At 37.5% G+C, this 18,247-nt stretch overlaps 1 protein-coding gene across 1 annotated transcript in view; it reads right to left on the bottom strand.

Moving 5' to 3' along the window:
* Positions 1-5,153: 5,153 nt before the first annotated feature.
* Positions 5,154-18,247, bottom strand: part of IL17REL (interleukin 17 receptor E like) — a 38,818-nt gene continuing 25,724 nt past the window's right edge. The window contains exons 7-17 of the mRNA XM_025894636.1: positions 18,103-18,242; positions 17,864-17,935; positions 15,756-15,810; positions 14,925-15,088; positions 12,538-12,585; positions 11,813-11,870; positions 11,337-11,482; positions 8,733-8,792; positions 7,634-7,691; positions 6,118-6,172; positions 5,154-5,188 (exon numbers count right to left, since the gene is read on the bottom strand). Of these exons, the coding sequence (XP_025750421.1) occupies positions 5,161-5,188; positions 6,118-6,172; positions 7,634-7,691; positions 8,733-8,792; positions 11,337-11,482; positions 11,813-11,870; positions 12,538-12,585; positions 14,925-15,088; positions 15,756-15,810; positions 17,864-17,935; positions 18,103-18,242 (884 nt within the window). The 3' untranslated portion in view covers positions 5,154-5,160. The remainder of the gene's footprint in view (positions 5,189-6,117; positions 6,173-7,633; positions 7,692-8,732; positions 8,793-11,336; positions 11,483-11,812; positions 11,871-12,537; positions 12,586-14,924; positions 15,089-15,755; positions 15,811-17,863; positions 17,936-18,102; positions 18,243-18,247) is intronic.

The following is an 18,247-nucleotide window of genomic DNA, read 5'->3' as shown; positions in this document are numbered from 1 at the left end:
TCATCCTATCTCTGAGCATTCTTTTGGCTTTCTTCTTGCAGACATATCCCAAACAAACACTCTCATGCCAAACACAAACCCAGTTCCATAATGCATATCAGCAATGTAAGCAAAGCTTGAAAATCTCTGCAGTGTGTGGTCAGCCACTGAGCATGTACTAGAAGCTGTGAAATATATGAGAATAATGGCCATTGGCTCAAAGTCAAGAGTTTTTTGATTCTATTGGCTACAATATGAAAAGGTGTAAAACCTTACAGCACTCACATGGAGACAGCAATGGGGAACATGATCCCATCCCAAGCTGATTTTGAAAATTGACCATTAGAAGTTATATAGGAATTTACACAGCTTTAAAAGAAGGTGGTTTATATTTCATTTGTTAGAATGTAGTCAATGGCAGGAAATATAGCTGACAAATTCCACTTGTTGAAAGAAGCAGTCTAGAGAAATTATCATCTGCTTTTCAGTAGATAAGTTGTCCTGGTTTTATTGTATCAGCTATATATTAAGGAGTCATTTAGTCCTATATAATACGGAGTGTAGATTAGATCTGTCTGATGGTTCCTAAGAAATCATAATTTCTAAGATAGTTGTGAATCCAGTGCAGGAACTGACCCTTGCTCATTTGTTTAAAGCTTTTCAAAAGTGGCACTTAGTGCCACATGAAAGGGACTATTCCTGCAAAACATGAGCCAGTGATACTGACAGTAGCTTGGAGTGGTAGAAAACCAACAGAGGGATGGGAGTAATAGCTCCCACCGTTGCTACTGGACTTGTTCCAGTACTGCACTGAACACAGCAGCATTACATGTTTGCATTAAAGGTCTTTCTGGATGAGATAGAGAAATTGCTTTCTTAATCCAAGAAAGATATTTCTGTGTACAATAAAAAACTTACAAGGGGAATTGAGATATAAAGTCACAATTTTTTGAGGCCGGCTGTTACAGGATATGAGCAACGGGAATTTACTCATTGCAACTTTTCACAGTAAATTGAAGCAAGTATTTTTTTTCCCTTTGTTAAGCACAGGTATGTGGTCAAGTTGCAGCATCACAGGACGATTCAGTCGATCTGCTAGCTAAGGAACTAACAGAAGCAGAACTGTTTCCACTCCCCTAGAGCTGGGCTGCTTCCCTTCTGCTGGCTCATATAGGCCTGACTTGGTAGTCCAGGAAGCAAAGTCAGCAGTTAACTAAACCTACAAAAGTAGTCATTATTTCTCTTCCCATTTATTTCTTTGGAGTTGTTTATCAGAAGTCCAGAAGAGAGATGGGTCAGGAACACAGAACACTGGACTAGATCTGCTGTGGCTGTTGTTACGGCTTGGTGAATACACAGCTACTCTAGTGAGGGATGTGGGAATTCAAGCATGGCACTGTAACTTGCTATTAAGGAAATGTATCCACTGCTGCAAATAAAGACATCTAAAATACTGCAGCAACACCAGACTGGTTTCCCACACCAGACTCCATGTGGGCATTGCAAGAAAATAAGTCCCTAAGAAAGTGGAGCAAAACTGCTTTAATTTATGTGTTAACTTTATATGTTAGTTTCAGGTTTGTGCAATGCATTATGCATAACTAAAAGTCTTTAAAAGAGATTACTACAAAGCATCTATCAGTGCTTTTGCTATACCTCAATGATATTCTGATACATGCTAATATCTCTCAAGAACTGGGACATTGATGCTCTGTGATAATAGTAAGAATGTACATATGAAATGAAAAACAAATACCTGCGGGTTGTCTCAAAATAGGGTGATTGAACTAGGTCCACAATAAGCAAGAAGGGAATTTCCTTCATCCAAAGATTGGAGGCTCTAGAGAATTAGTCAAATCTAGAGGCAACACATAGGGGATTTTTGCAACTGTTGTTACAACACGTTTACTTGTGCTTTGGTCAATATTGCAAAACCATTGCATAGTTTGGGTGAGAAAAAGAAAACATTTCAGTGGTCAGCAGAGTGAAATTAACAGTTGGGAAAGGTTCTCATACCTTCTTCCTTCAGGATTGACCTACCAATGTTTAAAATGTCTTATGAAAAAAAAGATTAAAAAATACCTTTACTTTTGCAGCTGTAATATCACAAGGACAGTATTGTCTGTAACTTCTCTAGAAAATATAGTACCCAAGTGGAACTCCTTGTTGCATATTTCAGAGAGCAGGAAGAGCTGGTCTCAGGGGGAGTAGGAATTCTGTAGTTGGAAAAGATAGTGTTTGCCTGAAGTAGAGTATTAGAAAAGGACTCTTACAGATCTGCTTGAGAGTCAAACACAAAAGCTACTAGCAATTTTCTCACCACACAAATGCAAACAAGCAGACCTGAGCCAAAGTATGGAAATACCATTATGGATTATTTACAAACATTACCATAAGTACAAATATTGTAATGGTAAGCATCTAGGTTAAAATCCCTTTAAAACAAGTATTCAAGCAGAATGAAATACACCTGAAAACTACCTGTCGCTGCAGTGGCCACCGTGGGAGGCTAGACTAGTACCTTTGAATGAACACTTTACCTTCACATAGTTAATTTAAGTGACATGTCTGCTATGCCCACCATCCAAGCTTTCCTGTAAAACAGCACCAAAATGATCAGGACTGTCAGTGTAGAGTCGTGACGGTCGATAAAGACACAGAGTCTAGTTGTGTGCAGAAAAGATGTCTCACTTTATTTTCTCATCTGCCTTTTTAAATTCCTTGCTAGCAGCAAGCAGTAACCTTATTTTAAGTAAACAAGCAACAGCATTTTCATTGGCTAGGATCTATTGGTGATGCATTTGGCAAAGCTCGAGGCCTTATTGCAGTTCCCACATCCTAGGCCTACCAACTTTACAGTCTGCATTTGTTTCTTCATTAGGGCTGCGTACTGACTGCCTTATCATCAATGATACACCCAAAAGCTTGCCCAGTCAATATCTCATCCTGGGAGCTAACAGACCCACTATTAACCCCTTCACAGGACCATGCCTGGTCACATTCTCTTTGGTATTTCCATTGCTGCAGCCAAAGAGAGAAGATATACTGCAAGAGTTTCAGTGTCTGTGTAGCTGAAACAGGACCTTCTCATTGAAAGCACCCATCATATTACAGCTACTGTTACCTCATATGACCTTGTCATTGGAGGTAGTGTTTTGCCTTAGCCCTAGATACACCTGTATCATTTTAATTCATTTTCAGTCCCAGGACATATTCAAAAAGTTGATCTTAAGACATTGCTGCAATAAAAATTCCACTGTATAAATCAACCTTTCTTGCAGAAAAGACTTTTCCATTGGAGGAAACTGAAGAGAGTAATATTATTATGGTCTCTCAGTTGAATGGGTGAGTGTCTTTTTTCTGGCTGTAGTCTGGAAGGTATTAAATGAAAAGCAGGTGTCTGGATAGATCAGTGCTTCAACTTCACAGCCAAAGAAAGTAACTAAGTCCTTTAGGAAAGCTGTCCTGCCACCTCTGCTGTGTTGGGTCTGGTTGAGCTGGAGTTCATTTCCCCATAGAAGCCCTCACAGTGCTGTGCTCTGCACTGGCAACTAGAAGGATGTTGATAACACACCCATGTTTTGGCTACTGCTGAGCACAGGATCAGTGTTGTAACATTCCTTTCTCACTCAAGGGCAAGATCCTGGGAGGGGACCCAAGTAGACCATCTGACCCAAACTGACCAAAGGGATATTCCATGCCATATGATGTCATCTCAGATATAAAAGCTAAGGCAAGGAGCAGGAAGGCGGGCATTCCTTGTCTCCAAGGGCTGCCTGCTGAGGAAGCATTACACGTACCAAAGCCCTGCTTCTCGGGAGTGGCCGACCATCGCTGCTGATGGGAAGTAGAGAATAAACCCTGCTATCTTCTGCTTTGCTTTTGCTTTAAATAAACTGCCTTATCCCAACCCACAAGGTGTTTGTCCACGTTACTCTCTCCCCTGTCCAGCTGGGAAGGGGAGTGATAGAGTGGGTGGGTGGACACCTGGCATCCGGCCAAGGTCAACCCATCACATCTGCTTATGGAGCTGTAGCACTGCTTGGAGTAAGAATATATCTAATAGATTTGCAGTTCAAACAATGAAGCTTTGATATCAAAGGAGCCAAGCAGAACTTGTTCTCTCCAAGGCACCTCAAAAAGTCTTGTGTTTCAACACAGTGGATATGTCTCTTATATTATACTCCTGTAAAGCACTCTTTGAAGGTCTTGAACCAAAACAAAACACAATAAAACATATTCAGATGGAAAATATTTTTTATTGATCAACTTCTTGTTCCAGACCCTCACTCCCCACCCATATTCCTGATCTCACATCATCAGTTCCACATGATTTCGAGATATGCTATTAATCATTTTTTTTGTTGACTTTATTCCCTTGTTTCACAACAGGAAATAGGAATGTTTGACAGGACTATTCAGTGAAATAAAGGCCAAATGTTTGATAATCAGTGTTTAATATTATTCTGAAAAATTTAATATAATTACTCATATAATGGGAGAAAAATATTCCAATTCTTTCCATTGGACTGTTTCCTTCTAGGCTGAGTTTCCACGAGACAATTTTAAATAACTATCAAACCAAAGACATGTACCATCTCAGACAAATATGAAGGTTATCTCCAAGTCAAAAACAAATACAAGCACAGAAAGCAGCTGTTAGATATATATAAACAATATAATCTGTCGTGGTGAGTTCATCAAAATGGCATCAGAAAACGAAGGAAATTACAAAGAAGAATAATGTAACTAAGCTGAGAAAACTTCCTCCATTCTTCATTTCTCAAAAACTTTTGCATATGGTTAAAAAATTAAGGTTACAAATAAGAAAATCTGGAATACTTGTTCTATAGGTACACAAAGTACTATGAAAGTACTCGTTTATAGCATATTTTATATGAAATACTACTTTAGATGGGAAGTGTAAACTTGATTCTCTAAGCAATCTAAGACATTCTTTGTTTTGAAATACTGGGAAATAAGGAATCATAATCTAACTTCTTTTGGTCATCTTAAAATAGGCTCAACTTGTTAAATTCTTCACTCATGAGAATAATCTCACAGTAACTAGCAGAAACTGCTAACATGACAGATGACCAGTTAGATAAGATTTGCAAGTTGCTCCAAAATACAACTTGACGTTAAGAAGATACTGATGATCTTGAAAACATATTGTTAAATTCAATGCAAGGATTGCACACTCTTCATCCTAGGGGAAAAACAGAAAAGGAAAGAAGATTGTTTGGGGGGGGTTCTCAAAAGTGTGAAAAAGTTCACTGCATTCATATTTAGTTGGATTAAATAACAAATCTAATCATTTTCAAGTCTTGTGGACTTGACTGTCACATTTCAAACAGTGCTCAGATGAACAAATGAACAAAACCAAGCTACTTTATTCTTAATGGTATCTTCTGACAAGGGAATAGCCAAAGACTGGCTCAAAGCAAGGACGGTAGCCCCTTCTCAACCACACAATTTGCACAGATTTTGCAAGGCTGCATCTTTTCCCCATGTTTGTACAAGGGTTTTTCAGAGCACCTCTACTCTCTCTTGATTTCTAGGTTGGCTCTGAAAGGATGTGCACGGGTTGCATTAATTACTGATTTGTCTATAGCCTAGGATAGGTGTTTTGCAAAGGGCTGTGGGAATGACAAGAGGCATTGGAACAGCTGAGCAGACATGTCTAATGAGTGAGAGCATGGAGGGAACAGATCTGCCTGAAAACATCAGTGAGAAAGCAGGGGACAAGTGCTAATAATGTTCATGATATGCTCAGCAAATCTGAGTTTGTTCCAGAACTCTTGAAGGTTGTCTTGTTAGTTTACAAACTTCTACAAACTTCTCACTTCCACTGGTTATTTCTCTCCCTTTATCCTCTCTTTCACAGTAAGGCATCTACCTCTGATGCCAAACTACACTGCAATCGAGAGAGAGAAAGAGGAGAGAGTCACAGGAGCAAGGAATGTTTTCAGTGGGGACAAGGAAAAGGGAGAGATAAGAACCTGGTGTTCTTTCTAGCTAATACAAAGTTCACTCAGATATTGCTTCTGTTCCTATAGAGAGGCCAATGATATTGTTTCAAGATTAACAACTCTATCCACTCTCACAGATATTTTAAACTATACATTGGATGGATACCTGTGTGTCATGGCCTTTGCTGGATTTCCATCACCATAAGACTGATTGTGAAAACCTGAAGGAACAAGTTCAAATGTAACTTGCCATTTTGTTTTCATTATGATTCATATATTTATTCTCACAGGAACTGATCTGGGTTATTGTTTCATTCAGAATAGATAAGGGTTGTGTTTTGACTTTTTTTAATAGGTGAAATACTGTCTCAAAATGCTCTATTAAACAGAGTCCAGAAAAGTGGTCAAAGGAAACATAACATTTAAAAAGGACACAAAGTTTTGTCTCTACATCATTATTAAATGCAAAACAAACAAAAAAACCTCATTATTTTCCCATTTTCATCCATTGTAGAGCAAATAAGAGTAAGTCATTCTAATTCCCAACATACAGCTACGTATATATAAAAATGCAGTATTCCACTACTTTCATTTACTATGCAGACCCAGTCTCCTACTATAAGGTGTAGGGGAATTCCCAGACTGCCATCTCTGGAGCCTTTTTACATGTTTTTGTCATACTCTTTGCATTTGTTAAACAGAAAATATGAATAATGAAAATTAGTTCATTCTACATGAACCACAACACTGATTATTTAATTGATTCATTTAATTGGTTATGAGTTTTTCAGTGGAGAAGAAACTTGAACTAGCATTATACAAATGTTTACACAGGGAACTACAGTTAGACTACAAAGTTAAGCCTGCTCCTTTTTAGTATCAGGCTTCCAAATCTGAAACTGTAGTTAACTGACAATTGCTTTTAGACAACGGAGAAAATCTGTCATAGGAATTACTGTGTTTACAATGAACTAGGAAGGGAGGTTGGTTGTTTGTGTGGGTTTGGGGAGAGGTGTTTTTGGCAATGCTCAGACTGAGCCTTCTCTCTGCTTGACTCCTTTCAGACTTTTTAGTTCTAAACTAGTCAATCCACTCCTGCGCTCCTCACTGTGAACCCCACAGCCTTAGTTTGCTCTGAACTCACTAACTTCTACAATGCCTTACTTTCAGGGCTTGGAGATTTTGGAATATTCTGACTCCATAGGTGTATCTGAGTGTACCTCAAATCATAATAATATACTCAGGGTACTTCTGCGAGGAGGCAAGTGCTACTGTCCCATTTGCAGAGGTGGGGAACTCACAAGTAGGGCTGTGCTGCAATCACTGCAATGCCAGCACTGTGTGCCTACTTGCCAAAGAGTGTTTTTAACTAGTTACCTCATGTACTGACAGCAAGGTAAATATAGGTGTGGCACGTAGAACTTGGCATAGGATGGAAAATTCTCCCAGGAAGCAGAGACAGTAACCAGCCACACAAGTTGCCCTTGCAGTAGCTAATTAAAGATAGTTGAGGTGTATGAGTCCATTGTCTATAAAGCTGAGCATATCTAGCTCTCAGGTAGACATCTGCATTTAGTCAAGTGAATCCTACCTCAGTTTCCCAGTGAAAACACATTTCACTTGAGATGTTCTCTTCTACGGAATCAAGACCTAATGCTTATTATGTTATCATGCATACTTACCACAGTAGGTATCACAGATTTGCAGTGGCACTGAATAATCTACATCTGTTCTCCAGCCCTTTTAAAAGAAAGAATTGAGGCTTATTCCCCCTTCAGCAGAACTGTTACTAAGCACTTGTGCTGACAAAATGAGATTGCTTTATTAGTTTACTCAAGTGACTGCATTTTTAATCTGGTTTTAAATAAACACATATGGATATTGCTGGTCTAGTGTATATTAAGAGAGTTGCAATCACTTTTACGTCTGTAAATGAAAGAACTAATCTTTTTTTTTTTTTTTTGGGGGGGGAGAACTGTATGCTGACAGATGTCTGATTTACAAAATAAATAATTTATGGAGGAAAATATCATTCTTACTACCAAATTTTATTTCTCACTAGGGAAAGAAGAACAACATCTCTCATTACTCAGAAGGCTCTTGCCAGTCTCGCTTTCATCTTGCCTCTTTCTTCTTAGCAAAAGAAAGTGAAGCTGACAAGGGCCTTCCAGGGCAGCTGCTGGAACCTCACAGCTCCAGCTGTCAGTCTCTTTTCTCTTGGTGTCTGCTGAGAACCAGAACTCCAGAGAGGAATAAACCTATCAGCTTCATGCTCATCTTCTATTAATGTTTTCTGACTAAAGTTCAGCTATAGAAATAGTGTGCAAAAATGTCAGAAATAATTTGCTCAGCTCTGCTTTCAGGAGTGCTAATTCTAGCACACCATGCACTTGCTGTGCTGTTCGCTATATGCCTCACCTTTTCTAGTTAATGTCAATTTTTGAAAAATTCATCTATGGTTTACTTGCATCTTTTGGTAGCTTGGAATTTTTTATTACAAAGAAACATATAAAGAGAGAATTAGCAATATCCTTTATCTGCCACTGACAAAGGAGCAAGATCATGGAGAGTAACTTCTCTGTTAATGTCATCTCAATGAGAGGTGGTGGCGGCACATCAAGCTATAAATAATGCTCTTTGCCAACTCCATTTGCATAGTAATCAGATTTGGCTGGAAGGAGAAAGCAGAGAGAGTACCTGCCGGTTCTCTTTTCTTTTCTTTTTTAGATTTGTTTATTTGTTTATTTTGTACAGAGTACCTGGAAAAATCAAGACACTTACCTGAATACAAATTGTTGACCCATACATTTCCTGTGGTATAGTTATTGATACAGAATCTCCCTAATGAAGAAAAAAAGAAATTGAAAAATACAATTTTCCATACCATGAAAATATAGTGTGTCTCTCCAGTTATTTGCTTTGTTTGCCAATAATGCTACATGTTCAGACATAGCGCCAGATCTCAGTGACCATAAGCAGCTAGTGTAGTTTTGCCAAGCACAGTGTGGGAGCACAGGGAGAAAGCTAATGTTCCTACATTTTGTGGAGCATCATAAGGCAGATACCCTCCCTGCCATGGCTGCTCATGCCATGTTCACTTCACACCATATGCACTTCTTTTCTCTGGTGTACATGAGTTAAAGGAATGACCCTTTCTTTACAGTTCTTCTGTACTTCCCGTCCCATTGTATGCAGAGAACAAGTTGAGCCTTAGGGTAAAAGTGTCCTAAATTAACTGGTCTGACACTTCATATTTGATTGATTATGGTTTGTCCTCAAAATAATGTTAGTTACTCCACCAATAGTTATGAATCCTACACTACTCTCTTCAGTGTGGCAAACTCCTAAAATAATTGGGGAGAAATTAGGTGAATATGTTCTTTTTTGAGCATGACTGAGAAAGGATTACTAGATAGAGAATGAACATTGGTTTCTGGGAACACAGAGATGGGTCTTGATGAAAACTTTGTATATACTGCTCATGGTGTTGAGATAGGAACAGTATGCAATTTGTGTGGGGTCCCTTTCTGTCACAGTAGCAGAGGACATAACAGCTTTGTGCTAGAGGGAAGAAAACAGTATTTTTAAATCACAGAATCAAAGAATATGCTGAGCTGGAAGGGACATCAGTGCCCTTCATGAAACACACAATTCAATACCTAACTGTGATTTATTGGTGCTCCATCATTACCCCCTCACTTAGCAATTCACATAGGGAAGTATAAACTCCACAGATTTAATGTGAAATAAGACAGTTGAAGGAAAGTGCTGCTATATGTTCCCTGAACATAGTGTTGACAACTCTTTTACTGTCCAGATCACCATCTCTACCAGTAATACATAATTTCCCAAGATACCTTTTCCCATTAGGACAGACTCTTGATGTCACCACTGATGCCCTCTCTGGTCTGTGTTGATTAGGATAGCTGATTTTTCCCAGGCCTTTCCCCATGATTATTCAGTTCTGGGATCTCCTAGAGGAGCAAGTTAGCATCTTCCACTTTAGCATGTCCTAAGCTTGAACAGCAAAGCTGAGTTGGAAAACTCTCTTTTAACAGCTGCTCTGTTACATTCAGCACTGGAGGTGCAATAAAGACCTAAACTGATTCATTAGAAAATAAATTCACCATTCAGTGTCCAACTCTTCGAGTCTAAGAAGTCTTTATTCACAGATGCCTAGTTCTCAGCTAACACCTGGTATGTGCACCCTGCTCACTAAAAGCATCAGAAGCACTTGAAAAAGGCACAGTTGCAGTGTGTCCCTTCATATAGTGGCAAAGAAATACAGCTGGAATATATCTTAAAGAGAGGACAGGTGTCGGAGCTATGGCATGCTTGTGTCTTCTAAAGCACATCCCCCTACAGTGGAATGAAGTCAATGGGCACAGTCAGGAGGAACAGTTGAAATCACAACATCTGGATTTCTCAAATTTCTCAAAATCCATCATATGACATCTCATATACCTGGTCAGGGGAGCAGACAGCAGGAGCACACATTTAGGGGTGGACATAAGACTGCTGAGGAACTGGCTGCTGAACCAGCAGGATGTCTTTCAGCATGGTGGCCCTAGTAGCTACTAGGATCTATCCTGCTAATATTCTCCTATTTGAAAAATAATGCTATGGCTGCTCTTCTGCTCTTTGACCTCACTTTCCAGATGTGTCTCTCAGTAGATCACAGGTCAGGCCAACAAGGTAACTGGCAGGCAGGGTTGAAGGCCAAGGGCAAGCCACAGTGCTGCACTGAAAATGTGTGAGATATAGGTTTAGTTGCAAGAGAGGAATGAGGCTCTCATTTCATGACTGGCTGCTGCCTTAATCAGAAATCTCACCTTCCCATAATCTCTTCCCACTCTGTCCCAGCTGTTGGAAGAACCAGTGTAGTCACACAGTCAGTTGGATCAAAAAGATAATTTGGCTGAAAACTTAGCTTTTTTGTGTGTTGGGTTTGTTTTGGCAGCTGTGAGATTTGGAGTGGCTCAAGTTCATCATAGATTGATGCCTCAAGTCTTACATTTCATGATGTGACATTTGCCAGGTCAGCTGTATCAGTGACCCACACCTGAAATACTAAACAGTAACATTTGCTATATGCAAAATACAAATACCACACTACAAAAATGACATTAAAAGAATATGAAGGTTCCACTTAATAGTCACATCCTTTGATGTGACTCATTTAACTCCAGGATCTTTATTTCTTGTTTCAGTGTGAGATGAGAATTAGAACTACATGCTTCTAAAATGTTCCACTAATTGTTCCAATATGTACATGCATGGGTTTATTAATGTATTCAAGTTACAGAATGATAAATGGAATAATAAATGAATGCAGTTAGATATGTTTAGAAGTATTACAATGTTTAAGAAATAATATATACAAACCACAGAGACTGAATGGTGCATCCCAAGAGATTCACATGAGGCCATCTGTGTCCTGTTACACACAAGCACTGAGAACTGTGCTTTGGTTTGGGATGTGAAGAAAACTTGTATTTGCTGTGCAACTGCAGCAGTTCTCATTTTCCAAGCTGATATTAGGGGAAAAGACTTGCTTTTAGATATACAAGGACTGTATATTATATTTTAAATTTTTACATCTATAATAAAAGCCTTTTGTATTAGTTAAGTGCTATCAAATGATATGCAGGTAATTGTTTTGATTCCCACAAGTTACTTTTTATACTGATAAACACTTGATCTACTGGGCATACTTAGAAGTAGCAAGCTTTCAAATCTCTGACTTAATTTACAACTTACAATGTTATGAACACATCTCAACATAGAAGGTTCACATCTAGTGACTGATTAAAATATTTTCCACAATATAATATTATGTAATTTTTTAAATATATGTTTACCTGGAAATTCTCCATGAGCAAATGGACATTTAATCCAAGTTCCTTTTTTGGTTGTAAACTGAAAGCAGAGAAATGTGTTAGAAAAACCAAATTTTCCATTTCAATCTGTGGCAAAATATTCAACTAATGATGATCAGGGCATTCCAGCAAGTTGCAGAAGATTAATTCACAACATTCCTGCCCTATGATATCTTCTAACCCTTGACTTAAACTAGGTCCCCTAATTCTTCAGGTATTGATAGACACATATATTTTACAGAAACTTCTGGTTCCACCAACTTAAAAGTAATCTAAAAGCAAACAATAATATGCCTGTATTAACCTTATGTGGCATTTTTTTCTCAACTAGAATAGTAAAAGATACTCCAGTAAATGTACTGATAATTTTGTGTTGATAATTTTATTTTCAAATATTTAATATGAAAAACTTTATACATTAATTTGAGTGCATTCTTCAGAATTTGCACTGACCAAGAACATTTTTTTCCTGCTTTTCTTAAGCAGAAAAAACAGAGGGCACAATCTGACCTGTGTCCTATCTATCCTTGCTGCTGCACTTCCAAACAATCACCTTCTAATCTTTCACATTTCCTTCATTCTTAGTTTCCATTCATGAGAGCTACAAAACAAAATATTGATCCTAAAGGACATCAACAGTTTTGGTTTTTTTCAGAGCTGACAGAAAGAAGGCAGTTAATATATGTTTTACAAAGAAATCCCTTTACCTTCATGCAAAGTCTCGGGTGAGTGTCCACACGAGAATATTTAACCTGCTTGAAGACAGAGCACTCCACATTAGTTAGTTTCATTAACTAGTTTCACAAAAGCAATTATTCAAAATTTTCATGGTTTGATTACTGTGAAAGGAACTGGTTTGTTTACTTTATAAACATCTCAGAAAATTAATCACATAAAATAGTTAGAAACAACCATTACTACGGATTAGTGAATCATTTCCTTTTTATCTGTAACATGTACCATTTTTTACAATCAGCCTGACCCATTAGAGCTCAATTAATTGATTCCATGGGGGCTCCTGTGCAAAATTCTTATTACACAGTCATTTTATTTCAGTCCTTTATTTGCCACTCATCAACAACTCAGCAGAACATTTAAACATACACTCAAAAATGTTCCACCATCAGTTTAGAAATCTTTCCATTTTCCATATCCTTATTCCAGAACAGTTAAATGAATTTAGATATCCACTTAAGCCATCCACAAAATGTTGTTTTCGTGATTAACAACTCTTTATCCACCAAGGGCTTCACCATAAAAGCCTTGTCTCATTTAAACAATTACTACATATATAAGTGATTCTCCTTAAATAAATTGCTTAAGTGACTGAGCACAACACACAGCATCATGGTCAAATGCTTCTTTCCTCTAACTTTTTTTGAGAACATAATATATGTCCTGAGGCACATCTATAACAGGGTCACAGAAGATAGTTCTGTAGGAGTCTACTCAGACCTGGAGACAGCATAGTCATCAACAGAGAAAGGCCCACCCTCATTAGAGAAAGGAGTGATGTAGCTTTGGGGCCTAAGTCAGTACATGTGCACAGTATTAGAGTGTGTGGCCGTGTGCGGATTGACTGGGGGAGCTGGCCCTAGCTGAGGAATCTGCAACAGTCTCCAGGACACTACAGAGGTTGTTTTCAGGGCTACAGTACAATAAATGGACCAAATTCAATATCAAACTTTTTAGAATTAATTTTAAAAAAGGGGAATTCATTCTGTATGTGAATGTTGATGATCCTTGTGGGTCCCTCACAACTCAGGATAATCTGCTATTCTATGATTAATATTAATATTCATCCATTAAATGCAATGAGTAAATACGGAAAAACACTCATTCTCTGTAATAAACTAACCTTGGATTCTGATCTGGGTTACAGATATAACCATTACCAGCCAAACCTCATTTTTTTGCTTTTTTTCTCTTTCTGTCCTGCAAGCAATGAGTTGTGTTTGCTGTCAGCAGATGACTAATCCCCCAGGGATCACTCAGATGTGTAAAATTCAATTAATTTGTTTTTTCAAGATCAAAGCTTTGTTGAAACTCATAAAATGGTGAATTTGAACAATCACTGAACACTTGGCCAGGAGTTCCTAATTAAAAAAGCATTCAACAGCCTTGAGCCAGCCCCAGTCCCCTCCCCAGTTACATCATCATAGTAATAATAATCCAAAAGTTTCAAAAATTAAGAACTTGTATTTTATTTTATTTGCCTTTTCAGTTGTTACTTCAAGTTTACTGCCTTCTCTCCACAATCAGGAAAGCTTGAAAGCTGCTTTTCAAGATGAAAGCCAGAATTCTAATGAACGTCATAAACCCAGAACATTTAGCATCATGAGACTTCAGACTGAAGTATTAAGCCATTCACATGCATTTGAAAACCCTTTTCAACTTGAGAGAAGAAGTGCTGGAAGAACTAAGGGACATAATATTTCAGCACCCACAATTTCCAGACATTGGACCAGCTTTAGGAAGGCACTTAAAAGAGACCTTAGGTACAAAATAGTTGTGCCCTACCAAAGTACTGTTATGTGTCCAGAAAGATTTAAAAGAGATTTAGCTTCATCTAATTTACATTTTAGGTGTCTAAATATTAAATATTCAAATCTAGTCTAATCACAATAGACTTTGTGGTATTAAAAAGAAAGAGGTACCTTCAGAGAGAAATTTCTCCATCCTGTTATGCCTATCTACAGATGAGAAGAGTTGTTCTCCCAATGTGTTTGTCTCCCTTAAATGGAATCTGACATGAATAGTTAGACTTGAACACCTATCTTTTAGAGTGCAAAGTCAGTATAGATGAATTATGTCTCTACAATAAATGAAAAGCAGATCCTATTTACCCCAAAGAATTTAGCAAACATTACTAGCTGCCCAGTCATCTCCACTTTTATTTCTTAATAGTGAGTCAGTGACCATTTTGAATAAATCATGTGATTAGCATACAAGAACAGACTGTGACTATGAATAAAGTATCAGAGAAGAAGAGAGGAATTTGCAACTGTTCTTACTCCAAAGTCTATCTCTTCACATTATGCCTTTGGTGATGGCATTCAATCTCACAGTTTGAATTAGTCTGCATAGCTCTTACTTTCTCGGTAGAATTTTTGGAAGAGTTTTCTATATCTTCACAGTCGTGGTTCAACTTTGTGAATCTGCATAGGTTAACCATGACAAGCACAGGACAGGCTGGCTCCCAAGCTAGGGTTTGTGTCGATGGGTTATAAACAATATTATCCCATAGTGTCTTCGTATCTGTGCACAAAGAGGGGAACGTTATTCAAGATGTATAGACATGAATCCAAACTGTTCGTAAGTCTGATACCTCTACATGTGCTTTAAACCAAAAGGTTGGACTTAACACAATAAAACACTTTCTCAGGTTATACTTTTTTCTATTTATCTGGTAAAACTTTCACTTTCATACGTATGTAATATGACTACTCCTTTTTCAGCTGTCATATCAGACCAAATTCTGAGACTGTTGGAACATTTTGTGTGAATAATTTCCCATTAAGCATGGGAACTCCCACATGCAGTTAACTGTCTTTTTCACCTTCCTGCTCCATCCTTTAATTTAGGTGTCATACACCTTCTTCAAATGTCTCCTTGAAGCCTCTTCTCATATCAGCATTTCACAGCTGACCTCAGTGGCTTTTCTTTCTTCTGGTCAGTTTGTGAATGACTTAGAAAATGTGGAAAATGACTAGAAAGTTACTTGGTGTTTACATTGGCATAAACTTGGTGAACTATTTGGTCTCAAAGTATGTTATTTAGTCCAACCACAGCAAAATAAACCAATATGATGATTTCCTTGAAGTTTTGCAATATATGATTTTCATTTTAGATTAATTTTAAATTGTGGCATACTACTGGAGTTGTTGAAAATTACTTCTGTAAAGACTAATCACACAGTACTTGCCATTTGCAAAGGGGCAAAGTTGTATCCTCCTTGCATCTGGAATAGCCAGCCAACCCTACAATCCAAAAAGTGGCCATTAGTTAGAGATTCTCAGACACATTTTTAACATTTGAGGCAGAATGTGACAGAAAACCTTTCCACCAAAGACAAGGATGCTATGTTTGTTAGAAAGCTTTGAAAGTAGTTTCTTAAAGAAATTTTGCATAAATTTTTATGTTATTGTTCATCATTGAACTAAGGTGATCCTTTCCAATATTCCTACTATTTCTGTGCCTATATTTAGCCCAGTTTCATTTAGAAAGTCTTCCAGTTTGATTTTCATTAAGTTTCTTTCAGTTTCATTACTTTCTAGAGGTATCAAAAGACATTCAATAATAATTATATTATATCTTCTGGCTTTTGTAATGATAAAGGATACATCCTTAAAATCTGAGGAGTAACACTTAACCCAACCTGCATGTATATGTTCATGGCTGCTACTATACCCTAATTATTTCAATTCATGTGCAGATGTTTCTGTTACTTACAGTTCTCATCTGTTTGCTCAGCAATCCTATTGTGGAATTCTCTGTATATGCACTGAGAGGAATAATACCTTTCTAGTGACCTCATATCTTCAGAGTGGAATGAAAAAAATCCCTAGTCTTGGAAGAGACTTTGTGGTTCAGCTCATATATTTAGGTATGTGATTTTAGGTCCCTACAATGTACATATCTGAGTGTGACTAAAGTTCACAAACTACTATTACAGTAAATATAAAAATCTAGCCAATGCAGACAGTGGAATCTACAGTGCAGTTCAGCACATCCCAAAAGAGTCACCTATATTTGGTCAGTTAAGCACCTGACTGCACTAACTAGATCTCCACTGACTTTAAGAATTTAGATACCTAATTTGAATGCTGATACCTGTCTTCGAACATCTACATTTAAATATCTTAATCCACAAGGTAAATCCTACCCCAAAATTCACTGAGGGACTAGGTTCACATAGTATCTTTCTATCTTATCGAGATCATTTTAAACTGGTTTGTTAATTTTATTCCTTTGTATATAGGATATTCAAAAATGTCACTTCTCAGGTTATCAGAAAAAAATCTGTAACTGTTCTGAATATATTCACATAATGAAGTTTATCTCCCTTCATCCTTGGAGCAAGAATGGCTTTAGCTTAAAAATTCTTATTTTTCCTTGTAAGTAACATTTACTAGGCTAATGGAAACATGTTCTTTGAATCTCCTTTGTAAGACAGTCTCTTCAGTCCCCAGCCATTCCAGATTTTTTATGTACATCTTCCATTTGAATTAATCTCTCTTGGATATGGATACAAGAATTGCTTACAGTATTTCAAAGAAGACCTTGCCCATGGTTTCCTGTTAGCTCAGAATAATCTAATTCACTAGACTTTTGTTCATGTTTACGTCATGGGAGTATGTTAGTTTAATCATCCTGTGATGAACAATTACACCCACATCTTTTTTCCTCCACTGTTATTTCTAAATGAGGACTCACATTTTACAGCTAGAATTCTTTTTATTAGAGCAGTGCAGGAACTTGGACTTCAAACTTGACACTTCATTGTCCTTTGGTTATGTCACATATGAAGATTCCACAATTACCCTGACCCTGTGGTCCATTTTGACTACACCTCCAAAGTGTAACCTCATTACATGTTCCCACCCATTTGTGCCCATGTCATTGATGAAAACATTTATATTAGAATGGCTATAAGTGTGATCCTTAAATAATCTCCCTACCAGCACAGTCACATTCAAGAGGAGTTGTTGAGTTAGTCCTGCGGCCAGGTATTATCTACCAAACTTACTTGTTCTCGCTCTCAGCTTCCTCAGTTTCTCTTTTAGTTTCTTATGCAATACTACATCAAATGATATGCTGATATTCAGTCAGATTAAATTTTCTTTTTAATCTTACTTATAAAAAATCAGTCAAAATAGTCTTACACAACACATTCCATAAATTAATGTAAATTGTATCCCAGCCTGTCAAAAACTTGGGTTGAGAAACTTTTCCTCATTTCTTAGCACAAATCCCTGATGAAATTTCTTTAATCAGAAATGCAAGTATGTACCAAATTCCAGACTGTATTACCTCAATGCAAAGACACGGGAGTAGCTGAGAATATTTCAGAGAAACTGATTTAAAAGATTCCTTTCCTTTTATCTGAAATGAAAAAGATGGTCATGAATCCAGGACTGTAAATTACGTTTAATAAAGTCAAATGATATAGATGTAGAAGGCCATTTCCTATAACTGTGACCTTAATGAGCATTGCCACCTACAAGTCACCCTCTCAACAGTTCAACAAACTGCTATGAGCTTTAACTCACCACAGCAAATGCCCCTGCATCTTCACAGGTAAACCATTTGTAGCACAGGCGAACATAATAATCTCGTTCTCGAGGAAAGTTGGATACATTCACTGTTATAAGTTTCCTTGCCCTGTCTACATTATAATCAAACTTTCCAGCTGAA

This window comes from Manacus vitellinus, unplaced genomic scaffold (genome assembly GCF_001715985.3).
Source record: "Manacus vitellinus isolate BGI_N305 unplaced genomic scaffold, ASM171598v3 scaffold_13_pilon, whole genome shotgun sequence".
Taxonomy (NCBI): domain Eukaryota; kingdom Metazoa; phylum Chordata; class Aves; order Passeriformes; family Pipridae; genus Manacus; species Manacus vitellinus.
This window is presented reverse-complemented; position numbering and strand designations above follow the sequence as displayed.